The sequence below is a fragment of the Penicillium citrinum genome, assembly GCF_028827155.1.
Source record: "Penicillium citrinum strain IBT 23319 chromosome Unknown utg000001l:1.0-4955037.0:1.0-4956770.0, whole genome shotgun sequence".
In the NCBI taxonomy this organism is placed as follows: Eukaryota; Fungi; Ascomycota; class Eurotiomycetes; order Eurotiales; family Aspergillaceae; genus Penicillium; species Penicillium citrinum.
The window spans coordinates 2717480-2735362 of NW_026622686.1; the positions used below are offsets into that span (position 1 = coordinate 2717480).

Consider the following 17883-nt stretch of genomic DNA (forward strand, 5'->3'; position numbering starts at 1 on the left):
CATGCAATTGGGTACACAGGGTATGCATAGTACTGTGGTTGCTGTTTCAGATTCAAGGTGAAGACAGGGTATGTACCTTTGAGCAGAATCCATCCGATCAAGGATTTTCGGTAGCAACCATTGAATAAAACAACAGTTGTTTACCTCCTACGTAAATCAAAAACAATATTCCGTTGCACTAATTCATAAAATAGGCAATGGAAGCTTCAGCATGAGATGATGCCATTGCTCCAATGACTTTCTCGTCCCCAAAGACTACGGCAGCAAGATTCAGATCGTGCTAAACGTGCAGAACCCAGGGCTATGTATTACCATAGTGCAGTGCTCATATCCCTCCGATTTGAAATTCGTCCAAATCATCCTTCCAATGCAGGTCCTGTAATACTGTTAGCAGGTCTTATATTGGGCATGTTACTGTATTACAGGACAGACAGTCTCCCAACGGCATGCAGACTGTTCCCTCATTGCATAATATCCTTTAGAAGCTATCAAACAAAAGTTTATAGAGTATCTTTGTTCGATAGCTAACACTGCAGAATTATTTTCTAGCCCACAATTCCAGCGCAAGAATATTATGGCCACTGCTCAATGGAATCAACCTTTCCACCTATGTGGCTCAGAACTTGATGCGGCTAAATCCTGGGGCTGAGCTAGGGCATACGGGATAGCATTCATGTCCATCAACATTTACCATTCCATGCTATCATTCAATTAAGGAAGAAACTAAGAAATCACAATTCGAAAGTATATTCGACTAAAGAAGGATCAAACAATCTTGTTATTAACAGTGACAGCTGTAGTCACCTGGATCCCGGAATGCATCGCCCATTCCTCGGGTTCATTTCGACTTGTTTCCACATCTACCTGACTTTCCCCTATAGTCGGTTTTAATTTGAGTCTGTCGGGTGCATCCATCGAGACATTATTGTAAGCACGGCGACTAGAGCTACCGTACCCCTTTGATGAGCTTGATGCCTCGCCTTTGTTACTTGGAAGTCCCAATAGTCGCTGTAATGTCGGGAATCGGTGGGTAACCAGGGTGTTGAAGGAAGGAATACAGGCGATGAATATGGCGACGCCAACCTCGACACAGGACCAATTCATAGCATCTACCATTGACCCTAGGATAAAAGACACGAGAATTAGCCTGATATAGAATGCATGGTTCGGGAAGCTCGACAATTCACTCACAGGTATGGTCCACCTCGAAAGTATTTAGGTAACTGATTCTGATAATACTGGTCATGCATACCCTGTAAATGTCAGCATGGCTAGCCTTCCATCGCTGAAGAATTGGCACTTCAAACTTACAGCAGACCCAGACTAAACATCACGACCAACCCAACCCGCTTGCCGATCGACATTCGGAGCTGGAGCACCTTTGGAATTGGCATAGTGAACAATGCCAAATCACTCGCTAGCTTGACTGCGAAATTAGCGTAGTAAAATGCATTCATATCAACACAAGTGCCTTCCACAAGACCAGTGGCGTCCCAAGCCTTGTAAATGGGTGTGCATTGGAAAAGCACAACCAATGTCTCCGCTATAGTTTGTGCCACTATAATAGCGAGAAGCCACCAGCAACCGATCCGGAATTTTTTCCCTGGGAAGATGTGAAGATAGAGTAGGCAGAAGGATATCTTGATTGTCCCAAGGGCGAGTACATAGGCGAGCATAGCGACGAAATCGAGCTGTGGTAGAGAATAAAGATTCAGCACGGTAATATTCTATATTGAAGAGCGAGGATCGCTTTAACATACCTTGAGAAACATAGCTCGATCATAGTAGCTCGATACGGTTCCGATGTGTTTTCCGAACCCATATTTTGTCACTGCGATATAGAGATCAGTACCGGTATACTTTGGGTATGCTTGTTCAGAGCAATGCATCTCCTCTTCTCAATTGGAACTTACTTAACATGGCAGTGAAGCACAAAATGAAGGTAAAAATCTAGGAAACGCCATTAGTCTTGAACCACCAAGAATACTGCAAAGATGGTATAGTTTACCCAACTAGTCATGCAAACCACATCATCAATATTAATCCCCGTAAGATATCTCAGCCTCACAAATAATCGCACCAACAACCCTCCAGTTGCGAACACAAGAAGCACCACATTACAAGCAATGACATCCGGAATCCGCGATTGTGCAAGATAAGCTATACGCTCAGGCGTAAGATCCCTCGACCAAACACTTTCCATGATGATTTCTCAATTTTAAGACCGACCGGCAGTCTTCATGTAGTGTGAATGAACAGGGTAAAAAAAGAAAATGCCGAAGGGGAGATCGAGTTCGACATGATGCGATTTTGGACGGTGGAGCGGAGTCGAAACGGATAATGTTTCTGGATACAGCATTTAGGCCGATTTCTCCCTGGAAGACATGCAGTGCTTGTTTCAATTTCGAACAGGAGAGCTTATAAGATAAAACTATATTGACCCAGACTGAGACGTATGCCCTGTGAGATTTGTTCTTTATTGGTGGGAGATGACTAGGGTGCCCCGCATTAATAACCTCTTGCATACTAGTGGTTAGAGGTTGATTGTTTGGCCGGCAGTTAGGGGCATTCTTAAAATAAGCTTGCCTCGCTGGCCAGGCTTATTTTATCACTGCGATAAACTTTCGATGTCGCTCGCAATTGATCATATTATTGTGCTCCTCATTATAGATTGCAGTGGTAATTTGGATTCATTCCTGAGTGTCATGTCCTTTGAGTTCGTGCGTGGTATTAAGGGGTTCATGGTGTAACTGAACTGATCCATAAGAAGGATTGTAGGAAAAGCTTATTTTTTGGGGAAAAGGCGTATCTCGCAGTATAATATTGAGACTCAGGAGAATATTGACGAATGAAAAGGTTCTGGGCGTATGCTGTCCAGCTTCTTACATATCGCTCATTCACTAAAAGCTAGTTGATCTAACTAGGTGCTGATTCGATACCCGGGCATCAAATGACCAAGAGCTTAAAGTCGTTGTGGTAATACCCGTTAAGATGATTGCGACATCCATATAAATCCAGACCTCATTCCCATACTTGAGATAGGATCGAAGTTCACCTTTTGCTTGAGATAGATTGAGTTTGACATTGACGCCATCCTTCATATTTCCGTCGATAATCCCGATATAGACCAGAGCGATGATCGGAGCCACAGTGATGTCAAGAGTGTCTGGGTCGACGTATCCATCGATGAGCTGGATGAAAAGCATTAGCTATATTCTCAGCGTGCAGAAGCATTCCATACTCAGATAGGACCAAATAACCAAATGATTCCCTTATAAAATTTTCTGGGTGCTCAATTTCTAATTCAGGGTCCAGTTGCTCGGCAGTCCACCTTTCATCAGAGGTCAGAATGACCTTCGAACCTAGTAGCTTGGTCAATAGGATACCCATAGCTACTGTCAAGGTGCGTACAAACCGTTGATCTCGTCTTGGCTCATTTCGGTATAAGACAGATAAATTTTTATGTAGACTTGTTGACAAGAGATGATTTAAACAGATCTTTCCACGGCCGGAAAAGAACACTTTATACTTAAGAGCAATTCCAACTCGCCCCAGTCAATTTTCTTTACCAAGCATTTAACAGGCCTATGGGCTCCATTGTGTCCCAAACGTACCCCGAGCGTACCTGGAAGTGGTGATTGAATCAATAATGAGTCTTTGTAGGGCGTACCGTCAACATCACCATTTGGATTGAAAGTCAACAATTCTTTGTATCGCCGCGCGCAAGTAGTCCTGTGCAAGGAGGGGCTCATAAACAAGCGGGGGTGCTCGTGAGGATGCTTAATCGGCTCATTTGTGGGTCAAGTTGTGCATGTCACATAGTATATCACGGTATCTTTGTCTGTTATTCAGTACTAAAATCATTATTTCGGCGTTTATATTCGGATAAAACATTGTAAAGTCTTTGTTATTAATATTTGACTATCAAAATCTATCAGAATTCCTTTTTTTTTCTAGAAAAAAAAAATAAATGTTACACTAACCTTTAGTGGATTTAAAGCAGTGTATACATATCAAGTTATAAATACAACAATACTGCCAGAACCAAAACTTCGCTCGACATTTGAGCCATTCTCGGGTATATGAATGACTCATAAATAAACAAATAGTCTTTTGGGCAAAAGATACAGTTGATACCGGGTTAATTCGAATCCCATGACGCTTTATGTATATCGGTGGATAAGATAAACATACAGGGCATTAAAAATAGACAAGGCAACGCGAATACTTCTGAATTCACGATTCCGATAGACACGTAAAGCAAGTTAGATACCATATTCTTGATACTCTACATCTAGGCCTTCAAGAGCCGAATTGATAATTGGATAGTATCCAGTTATCAATTGTATTTAACCAGTAGTTAAATATGTACATCACTGGGCGTGGCAGTCAACAATCGGGAGTGCCCCACCACAACTTGAACCTCGAACGATTGGAAAAACACCATCTCACCGCACCGCAGCTGCAGTGCACGCATCACCCTCAATCAACAGAAGATTTCACCTCCTTTAATCTTGAATTTCTAGATTCGGTCGCGTTGGGAGCCTCCAGTTGATACTTCCCCCAACGTTCCCCCTCCACACAATCTCCCACCACCCCTCTCATCCCCGTTGAACGACCTTCCGATCTTCCTCCAGTTACAAACCCGCCTACACCCCCCCCAACCCACCATCCAATTCAATCCTCTGTCCGAACCTACAATATGGCCTGGATCTCCGAAACTCCCGGCTCTGGCAGACGCAGCGCGTCACCAACAGTCTTTGAGCAACAGCGAGAGGAATTGGTTCGGGAAATTGCCGTTGTGAGTACATATCTCCATTCGCCGGAGCCTTCTCTCCTCGCCTTCCTACGTGTGCTTAATATTAATACCATCATCAGGGCATGGAGCAGGTTCTCCAAAACATGAATCGATTAAATCGAAATCTCGAGAGCATCATCACCGTACCTCCCCCCCATCCTTTTGCAACGCGACACTGGACTCAATGGCTAATGATGACTAGGTTGGCAATGAATTTGGCTCTGTCGAGGCTCTTTGGTCACAATTTGAGAATTTCATGGGTCGACCTGAGGAAGAACTCGAGGAAGCCGGTCAAGGGAAGCGGAAGGTCAGTGGGGAGAGTGCAGGACAAGGCGATTCCGGTCGTTCAATTAAGCAAGAAGAAGGAGAAGGAGATTCAACAGCTGGACAATAATAGACTCCAAGAATGCTGCACTGATTTGGAACCGATATACTTGGCGTTGATTACATTTCGTTTATGATACCATTTTTTATATCTAGCATTGTTTACTTATCAGGAGATACGTATAGATTTTTTTGGTCTACGAATAATCTACGTGAACACACAATTTTAGAAAGTCAATGTATATGAAATGCAAAGGCTGTATTGGTAAATTCGTATCAGGTAACATAAGCGAGAACACCAGTCCCATGCATGTCAACCAAGGGCAAAGACCCCGATCATGAGAGCCAAGGAGGAAAAGGAACAAGAGTCATGAGATGAAAGTACACGAAAGGAGAGAGACAAATCGTCGACCAACAAGAAAAGGCCAGACCAAGAGAGAAAAGAAAAAGAAAGCCAAAAAAAAAAAGCTCAGAATACCACCTTTAGATAAAAAAAACAACAACATCAGTCAAGAGAGCGCGCAGCGTCTCCCGACTTCCAAGTGAAAATTTTTGCAATTCATGTCCAGCTCTGTCCGGCTCGCGGAAACATGATACATCCACAGAGCAGGTTAGCACGCCGATGAAGCAACCAGGCTTTGAATCGGACCAGGGGGGTTGAGAAAGGAATGAAATAGTCGGTCAAAAAAAAAAGAAGATATGCAAGACAAGATGATAGATACTTTTACAAGATCTTGCAACTGCGCTTCTTAATCTTCTTCCCTGGTCGACCCCCGCCGGCGGAAGGCTTGCTATTTGTGCGGTTGTGCGACGATGATTTCTGAGTCGTGTAGCCCTGTTCTTCGATGTTGATCACAGTATCTACTGCCTTGGCAAAGACCTCGTCGACACCGCGCATCTCCTTACTACTGCACTCCACATAGGTTGCACCCATTCGCTGAGCCACTCCATGACCTTGTTCTTGAGTGATGGGTGTCAAGCCTTGTGTCTTGAGAAGCTCAATGCAGGTTCGCTTGCTGCGGAGATCTGATTTGAGACCGACGAGAATGATAGGTGTTGTCGGGCAGAAGTGCAACACTTCAGGGTACCACTTAAGAGAAGCATTAGTTTAAAAAAAAAAAGGTCTGCACAAGAGTATGAATAGGTTTTTTCAAAGGCTTACCTTGTCTACAACATTTTCCAATGATGCAGGGCAGTCGATGGCAAAGCAAACAAATAGAAGGTCGGTTTCGGGATAGGATAACGGACGTAGACGATCATACTCCTCCTGTCCGGCAGTATCCCACAATGCTAATTCAACCGTCTTCCCCGACAAGCGATGAGTGGTCTGAGTGATATAATTTTCGAACACAGTGGGGACATATTTCTAGACTAGTGTTAGTAAAGCGCCCCGCGCTTCAACCATGGATCGGAAAAAAGGAAACAGGCAGTATGAAGAATAATTAAAGAGTATAAAAGGGAGTGACTTACCTCAGGGAAGTATCCTTGTGAGTAACTAATCAACAAACAAGTCTTACCACATCCACCATCTCCGACGACGACAAATTTTTTTGAATAGGAGGGTGGCTGGGTGATATTTGTAGCTTCCGACATTTGAGCACTGGAGAGGCTAGTATGGGTGCTGGCGGTGCCGTTGCTCACTCGCACACTATGACTGCGGGTACGGCTGTGGCGAGGGGACATGGATGGAGGAGGAGTAGCAAGCGAGCGGCGTCGTGCGGCCGCATAGTGCTGGTCGTCATACATAGAGCTCATGGTTGAATTGGCAGGTTGGAATGAAGGTTCCCCCTAGTTGTATTGTAATGCGGGTGGCGGTCGAGTATGACGGCTAGCGACCGAGTCGGAAGTTCAAGATAAATTTTAGGTGGGGGGGGGGGGAGGGGATGTCGAAGGATACGGGTTGAAAAGTTGAGAAAGAATCAGATCAATCAAGAGAGGTGGAAGAGAAAGGAAAAGATTAAAGAACTTCGATCTTGATCGACATGGATTGAAGAGGGTCAAATCGTCCGGGCGAGACCCGTGTTTACCTTGGAAGACCACCCACTACGTTGTTATGGCAACGGGGCTTTTTGATGACGCCAGGGCGGAGTATCAACTGGATTTTATTACTTTGGAGTATGCTGAATGGCCTGTCAGTTTCAATGATTCGATCTGTTCTCGATCCGGTTTCTTTTTTCGTCCTGCCTCCACCCAATGCCCCTCTCTGACATCCCCACCGTTCAGCTCTGGAGGAGACGGGATCGCTCTTATTCCGTAGCATGTGAGATTATATCGGCTCATTGGGTGTTGAAGTATATTCACTGTAGGTATAGTGAACAGGATCAGGGTAATTCAGCCGAGAGCAATGATTCCCAATTGTCCATTATCAACTATCCCAATGATACTGTTGGGGTGTAAGGAGTATCTACGAATCCAATAGGTTATACATAGTAGACTAGTTAATATAGATCTTGCATGGCTTGGCTTTGTTTCAAGTGCGACATTCGTTAACGCAATGCGTGCAAGGTACGCACGTTTATCGCCCCCTTGGATCAAATCATTTGCTATTCAGTCACTAGTAGTACTGTACACTAGTTATTAGTACCCACGTCAAGTCCACATATCATTGAATGTTGAACTTGACAGGGTTATGCTCATGGAGTTGACGATATCTAGCGTACTACTGTGTGGTAGTCCAGCTGATTTAGTACGTACTTGGTAGTATAAGCGGACCTTAGGCTGACTCGGATGCCTCGTCAGCTCAAACAGTTGTAAATCGAATGCTCCTTTTTATAAATACTATTGTTAATTACTACAATATTAAAATAAGATAATAAGATGTTGAGTGACTTGAACATTTCCAGCTTCAATACACATGACTAAGCCCACACACATGGCACGCCAGGGGAGCCGCGCGAGTCTCTCTCGGACATGTTCGATCTTTAATCTTCCCGCTCGGTTCTCGAACCTCCCTCGACCTCGGCCCCATCCTTACTACTCCGTCCTCGTCTCAGTCCACGATCTAACTTCCATCCGTTCCTTATGTCCTTTTGCTGAATCTTGACTTTCCCCCGAATCGAACGGCAGGCACCGTCCTGTCCATATATGGAGGATCTTCAATCGCGAACCCGGATCAATAGCACCCAATGGGCAACCCCGTGAAGGACCAGCCTGACGCTGGACTGAAGAGTCTGAACCACTGTATGTCACCTCATCGAAATTATGCAAATCGAATCATCTTCTCTTCACACATACTTAGCCCTCGGTACTGGTTCATTGCGATCACCGCTAATCTCATCTCCGCTTCCGGCCCGCTATAGATTCAAGCCGACTACCCCTCTGGCGATACTGGCCGCGACAGAAACTCCTGCCATTGATCCGATATGAGACTCCCTATCTTGCTTGGGCACAAGAGAAAGTACGCACGCCGACATTAGACTCTTATTTCGCCTTCACCGCGAACCTTGGGACCCACACGTTTTTCATGGTCTTCTTGCCTTTCCTATTCTGGTGTGGCCATACTAGTTTAGGCCGAGGGTAAGTTGTTAACGAGAGTTCTTCTCTCGGTTTTATCCAGAAAATACCAAAGAATGGTCGACTGACAAGGTTGCGCGCAGACTTGTACACATTCTGGCAGCTGGCGTTTTCTTCAGCGGCTTCATTAAGGACTTGCTGTGTCTTCCACGGCCGCTCTCGCCGCCTCTCCAACGAATTACCCATTCTGGATCTGCCGCTCTTGAATATGGATTTCCATCAACTCATTCCACCAATGCTGTTTCTGTGGCGGTCTACGCTATCCTGCTCCTTAATTCTCCCGAATCGAGTGTCAGCTCGCAAACGAACCTGATTCTCCAGACCATTACCTATCTCTACGTTACCTCGATCGTTCTGGGCCGATTATATTGCGGTATGCATGGAATGTTGGATGTTGTTATTGGCTGCATCCTGGGCGCGTTGATTGGTCTTGCGCAGTTCAGCCTAGGCCCCGTATTCGATAATTATATCCTCACGGCCAACATGAAGGAAATCCTCGTCATCCCATTGGCAATTTTGGTGCTAGTCCGAATTCATCCAGAACCGGCTGATGATTGTCCTTGTTTCGATGATAGCGTCGCCTTTGCGGGAGTAACGCTCGGCGTAGACGTGGGTTCATGGTATTTCACCGGTTCTAGCCTCGCCTGGGATACACCTCTTCCTGGCACTATTCCTTACAACTATGAGAGCCTTGGAATAGCTAAGACGGCGCTTCGTCTTGTCGTGGGAGTTTTGTGTGTTTTTGCTTGGAGGGAAATCACCAAACCCACCTTGCTTCGTATTCTGCCGCCTGTTTTTCGCAGTCTGGAGAAACTCGGTCTTCTGCTACCCCGGAGATTTTTTACAACTGCCTCGTGAGTATTTCATCAATGGCTTGCTCATTTTCGCGGATTCTAACATTATTTTCACAGCCGCTATACAACTGTTCCGTCTAACTTGAAAGATCATGAAGTCTTTCCTAACTTCTCCGACATCCCGTCTATCATTACCACTATTCGCCATCCTCGACGCCGTGCTATCTCTATAGGCCCACAGTCCGAAGCGGATGCATATGAAACGCTAGCATATCGAGAGAAGCGTAGGCGTGAAAGCTTATCCGGAGGAAGCCGGGAATCTCCTGTTGATACGGATTCTAAACCCAACGGTCCCCATGTTTTATCCAGGAAGACTTCCAAGTTGGATCAATATGAAGACATGATGGGCAGAGGTAGTCCCAGTTCCGCAGTGGAGGATGATACTAAAATCCCCCGTTCGTCTCCGCTCCCACCCCGGAGTACAATACGTCCCGAACAGATGAGAAGGAAGTTTTCTCTCAGATTAAGAAGCCCCGAGTTCGATACGACGTGGAGGTTGTGACCAAGCTAGTTGTATATGCAGGTACGTGCCACTTTCACTATCCTATCGCCATCGTTGGCTTGCGCGTACTGATAGTTTTCTATAGGAATTCCGTGGGTGGTGATCAACAGCGCGCCCCCTGTATTCGAGCTGCTTGGGCTCGGTGTTCCTAACTAATTGCGTGACCGTGAATCACTATTTTTCTCCTCTTGAAAAATTCACCTTGCCGGGCTCATTCCAGGCCAGCAGGCTGTGCTGGAAGTCGTTCAGACACAGCCGTAGTCCAGGCTGACGCATGTATATATGTGGCCGCGATCTTGTATCCTTATGCCTTTGCGGCTGTATTAAAAACAAACGATTCTGAATTAGCCAAACCTCTCAAATTAGGTCCTTCTTTAACTTCTCAAGGCGAAGCCGACATCTCACAATTATTATATACCTGAATAATCTACTACCATCAATAATTTCATCATTTCTTGCTATTTTCATACCAATAATACATAAATAAAGTATAGCCCTCAACTCCATCTGCTGCAGATCGACGATCGCTGACATAATCGCGCATGATGGGTTGGAGGCCGCGCGCTCTATCGTTCGTCCTCTTAACTTCCGCGACAAGAGCCAACTCGCCGAGCTGTCCCTCAATGATGGACGCTATTGCTCGGTCTTACTTGATATTCATGGATTCAGATTCGAACGGCATCCTTGCATAGTATTCATCTCAACTACATTCATCTGCAACCAACCCCGCGACACGTCCATCGATTTGTGGCCTTGATCCATTAAATCCGTCTCGCCCACGGAAAATTCAAGATGTGGGACTTCTTCCAAAGGCTCTTCCTAGGATCCAAGTTGGAATCAGATACTCGTCGGGACACTACATTTTCATTAGACACCAATGATCCTAGTGAAGGGGTTAGCTCGCCACGCCTAACCCCAAGTTCGAGAGGTATCGATCTGAACGCCGAGGATTAATGACTCGCTTCACAGAGACTAACTGAATTAGATCCAGATGCACAATATGCGGAAGTTCCTAGGACGCCGATGCCCGGCGATTTCCCTCTAACGCCGCCTCAAACGCCTCTACAACGACCGAGTGAACCTTCCGACGATACAATTCCAACGCAGCAGCTAGAACAGCTGGAAATAGAACCACAAGTCTTCCCCGAACTTCGTACCGAATTAGGGTCACATCTACATCCAAGACGACCAACTTTCACCCCATCACCAAGGCGCGTCTTACCTCCCTCGTCCGCCCCGGCTAAAACAATCCCCAAACCCGCCCTTCAAGATGACGTGGATATCGAAGATCCCTGGATGCGAAAATCCCTGGCATACGTGAAAAATCCATTCGGACGACCAGTCTCAGCAGTCCGACTATTTTCCCAAGAAAAGACACCCATACCATCGAACCGTAGCCAATCAGTCTATACATCAGCATGGGAACAACGCGAAAAAGCAAAACGAGAACTAGAACGAGAACAATTTCGACCAATTCGCATACGACCACGGGGACCCGCTGTACGAGAACTCTCAACTGAATGGGCGAATAAAGTCATTAGAGCGATGAGAGGACCGCAGGGCTGCGCAATTGCGCGAACACCATCCGGAGATGACTTATACCCTCGAGACATAGCGACATGTCTAAAGACATTATCATGGCTCAATGACGAAATCATCAATTCGTATCTAACACTCCTCGTGCAATATCTCCGTCAAACGACCGGCAACACAGGAACAGAACGACCTCGATTCCACGCCTTCACCACATTCTTCTATACCACCTTACGTGACAAGGGATACGCAGGTGTACGGCGATGGGCAAATCGCGCCAAAATCGGAGGAGAGGGTCTATTAGATGTGGATACTGTTTTCATTCCTGTGCATGAATCGGCTCATTGGACGTTATTAGTAGTTCGGCCCGCAGACCGGACGATTGAATATTTCGACTCATTGGATCGAATGGGTCGAAATGGATCGAGACAGGTTAAAAATATTAAGGAGTGGATGCGTGGTGAACTAGGTGCAAAATATGATGATGATGAGTGGAGGGTTCTACCGGCTATTTCTTCACAGCAGGATAATGGGAGTGATTGTGGTGTCTTCCTCCTCACAAATGCAAAGGCCATCGCACTGGGAATTGAACCAACTGCCTTCGGTGCATCCGATACGCAAATGCTTCGAAGTAAGATTGTCGCAGAACTGATGAATGGCGGTCTCCATGGGGACTTCAGTCCTGTTGGTTCAACCGGTGACACATTACTTTAAACAAAGGTGATTCCTTCGTTTCAATCTCGCGGTCGAGTTCCCTCGGTATTATCCATCTTCTTTCATCACGGTCTTGGTCTTGTTTAGGTGTTTGTGGCGTTATTAAACAACATTTTTCCGGCGCGCATGGCGAATTAGAACAGACGGCTTGAGAGAATTATGAGCTGGGCTGGACTGGGCTGTTTCTTTCTCTTTACATGCTCGTTTTCATTGATTTTGATGTACTAAATGAATTCAAATGATACCCCCATCTTGTTGACGGCTCAAGGTGTAGAAGGACAGCGTTTTCATGGCCAATAATGATTTTCAAGACCTCAAGGCATGAATGTTTCCTATTACTGATTTCTTTTCCCCTCGAATTGTTTCGTTCAATTGATCGTCTCCATATCTCTAGTGCAAATAGTATATTATCTTTCTAGGGATCCAATGTATAATGCCCTGAGATAAGAATATTCTTAGGCATATCAGTAGTTAAGTTGAGTCGAATGGTGGACTTGAATCTTCAATTCAACGCTAACCTGATCTATAAGAATACAAATCCCAATTCATCAATATCTCGATGGAGATAATACATTGGTAAGGTAAAAATGTCAGCCGAATACTTCATGCCTAAACTCCTCGCCATCAATATAACAAGCCCGTGAACAAGCTTGTTCCATTGGTCGATGGTGTGGTTCCTTGTGTGGATGTTTCTCCTTCTGCTTCTTCCTGCACTTGCGTCCTTTCCTACCTTTCTTACACTTGTGATGTCCTTTCTTCTTTTTCACAGCGCCAACCACCAAGTCCGTGTCCGGCTCCCACGACTCTTCTTGCATTTCCTCACGATCTGAGATAGACACGTTATCATTCGGCCGCTGATGGCCACCATGCCGTTGCGATGGAGGGATATCAATTCCTCTGGATCCATCTGATGACCGGTTATAAGCTAGCTCGATATACTCAATTCCGAGGAAAATGCTATCACCGAGGGCTATATCCCCTGTCCAAACGCCACCGTCACTCCAGAGATTGATGACAAGTCTGCTTTGCAGATTGGGGACACGGTATTTTTTTCTCATCCTGAATGCTACCGTCTACCCACCAACGCGAGATATCTGAAAGCCAATCCAATCGGTGAGTGGACCATTTGGTCCATGGGACTGGTATATCTGCCACTGTACTTGCGCCAGGGATCATTTCGTCAGTGAGAGGGTCGTAATCTGGCTGATTTGCGTAATGCACTCGGTAGGAAGGGTCGCTGGTTAGAATTTCGATGTCGGATTCACAATTTCGAGCATGGTACGTGAATATACCGACACAGGCACCGGGATGGGGTCTACCTTCTGTCAACGCGGTGGTGTTGTTAAAGGCAATTCCGGGGACATTGATTAGCGCTGGAGTCGTCGGCTGCCATGGTCCAAATTGTGTCCTATCTGGCGGCGTTGATATATAAGTATCTGCTGGTATAATGCGAAGTCTCACGCGGAAGGAGCAGCGGTAGATATTGCGGACTCGGGTCTCTATTTCTGCAGTTGAAGTATAGTCTTCGTGTCTGGTGGCACGGAGAACGAGATATGTTGCGTGAGGAACCTCCGTATCCTCGTTTCTGGTAAAGAAGACATTCCGTCTGGAATTGATCATATCCACTGGGGCATGAGCATTGCCCGGGCGGTACCACTGCTGGCTCATCCAATCCTTGTCGAATGCCGTTTCGGAGAACCACATCGCGTTGGGAGTAGATTGGTTACCTCCAGTGAGGCTGGAGATGTCGATGTCATCTTCTGAGAGCTCGTTATCTAGCGAGCCATCGTAATTCAATGACTCAACCCAGTCACCTTCACCTTCATCATCAGGTTCTGGCAGATCTGGATCGATCTGTCTGTCGAAGGGAACAGTCCGAAAGTCCCAGAGTTTATAGTGTTGATAGTAACCAGGATCAGGACCGGAGACAGTGAAGCAGTCACACTCGGAGAGCAATTTCTCGACAGAACGAGACGATGTGAGATTCAAATGAGGGTCTGAATTGGATAGGACGAGGGCACTGGATAAGAGTGAGGCGAAGGAGGGGATGCCTAATAACAAAGTGCCTGACTTCATGATGGAAAAAAGAGGTTGAAGCCCAACGACTGAACATCAAATAATGGAGAAAGAAGAGTAAGACATTCAACTTTCCACTTGGATGAATTTGAAGATTGCCACTTTCTCTTTTTGGGCATTCACGCTGGTGGTGAGCTAGGAAGTTGCGATCTTGAGTTAGGGCATCACGATTTCCTATTTGGGCGATATATACTCAACCGTGACTCACTATGATCACGCTAGTTACTAGTATTAGGCAATATTAGTAAAATACACTACTTGGAATATCACCTGAGATTATATATCGTGTTGACTCAATTGATTTTCTATGCCGAGGTATACTCTCTCCCTTTCTCTTGAGGTAATGTGAAGCGTACAATACTCTGTAAGTGTGCATAAGTTGTATACAGTCCTTCGACTGAATCTATTTTGGGGACTGGTAAAACGAATACCGAGTGAATACGGGGGTGTCATCATTGATCTGGTTGCGCTCAGTCCTCGCTCACTCGATTTCTTGCGGTGCCGCCCGCATGTCAGCGTGGTCCAATTAGCAGAGAGTGGCGATCCCGTGACAACCAATTATTCACGAAGGAAAGAGCAAGGGCCCCCACTGTGCCTTCCCTTTGCGGGCCATGCGTCGCACTACTGCACGCCAAGCCATGCATAGGGCCACTGTATGGTCTCTGTCACATCCTGTAATTTATCTTTATTAAGGTATTCACTCTTCAAATCGTGCAATAAAAGTAGGAAAACTTGAAAAGAATGGAAGTGAATAATGACTCAAAAGATTAGCAAATTATCTTCTTCAATCAAGTGGTGTATGGACTGAAATTGGGTGAGTAATGATGCGTCGACCAGGCAATCCGACCCGACCGGCTGACGGAACGCAGGCTGTGCGACCCCCTTCTTCTTTGTCGCCCGCCCTTTTCTTTTCAAGTCGTCTCGCCCCCCCTCAGATTCATCCCAAACCCACACACACACGCACGGCACAATGGACGATTGCATTGTCTAGAGAATCGCTCTCGCGACCACCCATCCCTTTGAGCCCCGTTATACCATGTTAATAAAATCCGCTATATTTTACCGACCTGTCGAAAATGTCTTCTATGACCACTCTGGAAAGGAGTCTCTCCTGTACCTCCAGCACTTCCCTCTCCATGTCCAGCCCTCGTCTATCTGTTCGACGCGAGAACACACCGCCCGGCTCCGAACTATCCCTCACACATCTCCATGACCGTATGAACCAACTGGACTCTCGTGTTCTGGAACTGCGCTCCACTGTCCTCACCAAGGATGGTTACGTCGACCGTCGCAACCGCGAGGATGAACATATTCGGCGCGAATTCGAAAATCACCGCGTCATTTCTCACCGAATCGATTTGAATGTTGTGGCTCTTCGCTCTGATGTCGACCAAATCAAGACTAGTATCTTCCAACTAAAGTCTAGTATCGGCCAGGCTGGTACCGAGACGGTGTTCTTGCGTGGAGATGTTGATCGTCTGCAGAAGAGTGTGGAGCAGCTTCAAACTGATGCGGAGCAAATGAGATCGGATGTGTGTGCTTCTCGAATTGATATCAGCAAGCTTCAATCTACGACAAATCAGCTTCGCACAGATCTTCTTTCTCTTGAGCATAAATTGACTCGCCAAATGCATTCGATGGAGGCAAGCATCCATAACCGTATGGACTCGTTTGATCTACGCATGGAATCAATGGAAGCTCGAATGAGACACTCGGAGCGCGTTCGGTTCAATTCGCTGGCTCATACTATCCATGCTCCCATCAACCCTGTTCCCGTCATCCTTGATGACGGATCTCTTTGAATGGCCGAAATACTTCCCCCGTACTGTTTGGAGATTCTGGTGCTTGAAGAAACGCAGCCGAGGTAAGCGTTTGAAAGTTGGTAGATACGTTTTCCATCCCCTTCCTCTAACATTGATATATTAGTTCATCGATTGGTCGAACTGGCTGAGTTCTACCAGCTGGGTGGTTACCAGGACTGGTCTCGGATGAACGCCACCGACCTCTTTGCCGATGATAGTGATTCCAGCAGTTCAAGTGACGGGTCAAACAACATGACCCGCGAGGAGGCTGTTCGTCACTTCCCCGAGGCTGCTCACCAAGCCCTGGCTGCCACTCTTGGTCTGATTTATTATAAGATTCGGAACGAGGTGGGTGATGGCCCAATGGGCCAAGCCCCAATTCCTCGTCCTCCCAAGCGTCAACAGGACGAAGTTGCGTCCACAAGCACAAGCTCCAAATCCAAGCCGGTGAAGATCCCACGCCGCCCCAGCGTGTCGGACACCTTCCTCCACCGACTGATTACCGGTCCATCTATAGCTTCGAAGTCTTCGACCTCCGGAGAAGAGATGGACAAGCTAGGATGGAACCCGTTCTCTGATGTTTCGGACGATGCAATGAGCAAACTCCGATCCATCGATCCGCAAGATATCGGCAACGTCCTCCGTGCCCTCGAGCAGGGCCGACTGAAAATGAAGCCGAGTGGCTCCGAAAAGGAGAACATGTCTCCTACGGATTCCAAAGCCAGTCATCGGGTTGGTAAGACTAGCGTCCCCGAGCCAACTGCTCAGGATGTGCCTACCGTCCCGAATACCGTGCCCACCCAGCCTATATCGTCATCCGAAGCGATGAGGGTATCAATGAAGGCTTCGGTAGCCGCAGAGGCTCCGGAGCAAGAATACCCCGAGGGTGCTTCTGAGGGCGAAACCTCGAGCACTACCTCTTCAGAGTGAGGATATCATTCTGTATATACCTGGTCCGTCGAGGACCTTGAAATCTTCCTTCCTCTGGTATTGCCTCTAGACACTTCCTATTGGGAAACTGTTCTATTGGCGTCCAGCGCGGACATGTTGTTCGCCAGGGTTGAAAGATATTGGGCTTTTCGTTTTCCGAATAAGCCAGCGGCATGCCTTGTATTCGCCAATCTACGATGGTAGATGAATGCTGGTGCCAATAGGCTTGTGTCTTCCTGACGAGGACACATACCTTGAAAGCCCTATTCGCACACTACTTCCGATTGAATGACCCACTGAGATCTTCATACTAGCCTAGAGCAGTTAGAGCAGTTGGCATCAACTTCTCGGCCAGAATGAAGACCAAAGTCGGTTATTTAGAGGAAGCCAGTGTCGTACAAGGTAGTTGAAGATATTTGTGCCTGCAGTGTACACTTATTCAAACCTTGACAACCTTTAGGCTGACTAGTCTCTCTGTGGGACTGACTGCCGAAGAGTGTCTGCTGAATAGGCAAATGAGCCCAAACAGCTCTTCAATATCCGCGAGGATATCGAGAATTCCCGTCACGAATTCTCAACGAAATGACGTGCTGCTTACGGGATAGCACATTTCGGGTAACCATCAAGGGTGATTCTGATGGGAGTATATATTTGGATTGATCATTGCATCTGTTTTTGGTGTTATCGTGATTTCATGGGATTTTGATTGCTTAGCGATATTTGCATACCCCTTGGCGTTTGTTTTTGACATTTACACTTGGATATCTTTTGGATTTTTGTGAATTAGTTGAATACCCCTGGGCATCTTTCCTCCCTTTTGGGTGCAGGTGTTTTGGG

At 46.4% G+C, this 17883-nt stretch overlaps 8 protein-coding genes across 8 annotated transcripts; 4 read left to right on the plus strand and 4 right to left on the minus strand.

Moving 5' to 3' along the window:
• Positions 1-765: 765 nt before the first annotated feature.
• Positions 766-2209, minus strand: N7469_001013 (uncharacterized protein; the record flags this gene model as incomplete). Its single annotated transcript, XM_056639933.1, has 6 exons — positions 766-1121; positions 1192-1253; positions 1312-1691; positions 1761-1831; positions 1914-1950; positions 2009-2209. Coding segments are annotated over 6 exons (1107 nt in total), but the record flags the coding sequence as incomplete, so codon positions are not given.
• Positions 2210-2900: 691 nt separating this feature from the next.
• N7469_001014 (uncharacterized protein) lies at positions 2901-3390 on the minus strand (the record flags this gene model as incomplete). The annotated part of the gene is made up of 2 exons (XM_056639934.1): positions 2901-3191; positions 3253-3390. 2 exons carry the CDS (start codon positions 3388-3390, stop codon positions 2901-2903), a joined length of 429 nt encoding a protein of 142 aa, XP_056505691.1.
• A 1312-nt stretch (positions 3391-4702) lies between these two features.
• N7469_001015 (DASH complex subunit DAD1) lies at positions 4703-5192 on the plus strand (the record flags this gene model as incomplete). Its single annotated transcript, XM_056639935.1, has 3 exons — positions 4703-4801; positions 4879-4941; positions 5001-5192. The coding sequence occupies 3 exons, from the start codon at positions 4703-4705 to the stop codon at positions 5190-5192; spliced, it is 354 nt and encodes a 117-aa protein (XP_056505692.1).
• A 654-nt stretch (positions 5193-5846) lies between these two features.
• On the minus strand, positions 5847-6877 carry N7469_001016 (Rho4-like protein; the record flags this gene model as incomplete). The annotated part of the gene is made up of 3 exons (XM_056639936.1): positions 5847-6212; positions 6285-6488; positions 6593-6877. 3 exons carry the CDS (start codon positions 6875-6877, stop codon positions 5847-5849), a joined length of 855 nt encoding a protein of 284 aa, XP_056505693.1.
• Positions 6878-8195: 1318 nt separating this feature from the next.
• Positions 8196-10147, plus strand: N7469_001017 (phosphatase PAP2 family protein; the record flags this gene model as incomplete). Its single annotated transcript, XM_056639937.1, has 6 exons — positions 8196-8302; positions 8422-8638; positions 8719-9489; positions 9547-9908; positions 9929-10012; positions 10077-10147. Exons 1-6 carry the CDS (start codon positions 8248-8250, stop codon positions 10145-10147), a joined length of 1560 nt encoding a protein of 519 aa, XP_056505694.1. The 5' UTR covers positions 8196-8247.
• Positions 10148-10783: 636 nt separating this feature from the next.
• N7469_001018 (SUMO protease ULP1) lies at positions 10784-12238 on the plus strand (the record flags this gene model as incomplete). The annotated part of the gene is made up of 2 exons (XM_056639938.1): positions 10784-10885; positions 10961-12238. 2 exons carry the CDS (start codon positions 10784-10786, stop codon positions 12236-12238), a joined length of 1380 nt encoding a protein of 459 aa, XP_056505695.1.
• A 590-nt stretch (positions 12239-12828) lies between these two features.
• On the minus strand, positions 12829-14314 carry N7469_001019 (glycoside hydrolase family 16 protein; the record flags this gene model as incomplete). The annotated part of the gene is made up of 2 exons (XM_056639939.1): positions 12829-13258; positions 13281-14314. The coding sequence occupies 2 exons, from the start codon at positions 14312-14314 to the stop codon at positions 12829-12831; spliced, it is 1464 nt and encodes a 487-aa protein (XP_056505696.1).
• Positions 14315-15390: 1076 nt separating this feature from the next.
• Positions 15391-17046, plus strand: N7469_001020 (uncharacterized protein; the record flags this gene model as incomplete). Its single annotated transcript, XM_056639940.1, has 3 exons — positions 15391-16040; positions 16150-16178; positions 16241-17046. 3 exons carry the CDS (start codon positions 15391-15393, stop codon positions 17044-17046), a joined length of 1485 nt encoding a protein of 494 aa, XP_056505697.1.
• Positions 17047-17883: the final 837 nt, after the last annotated feature.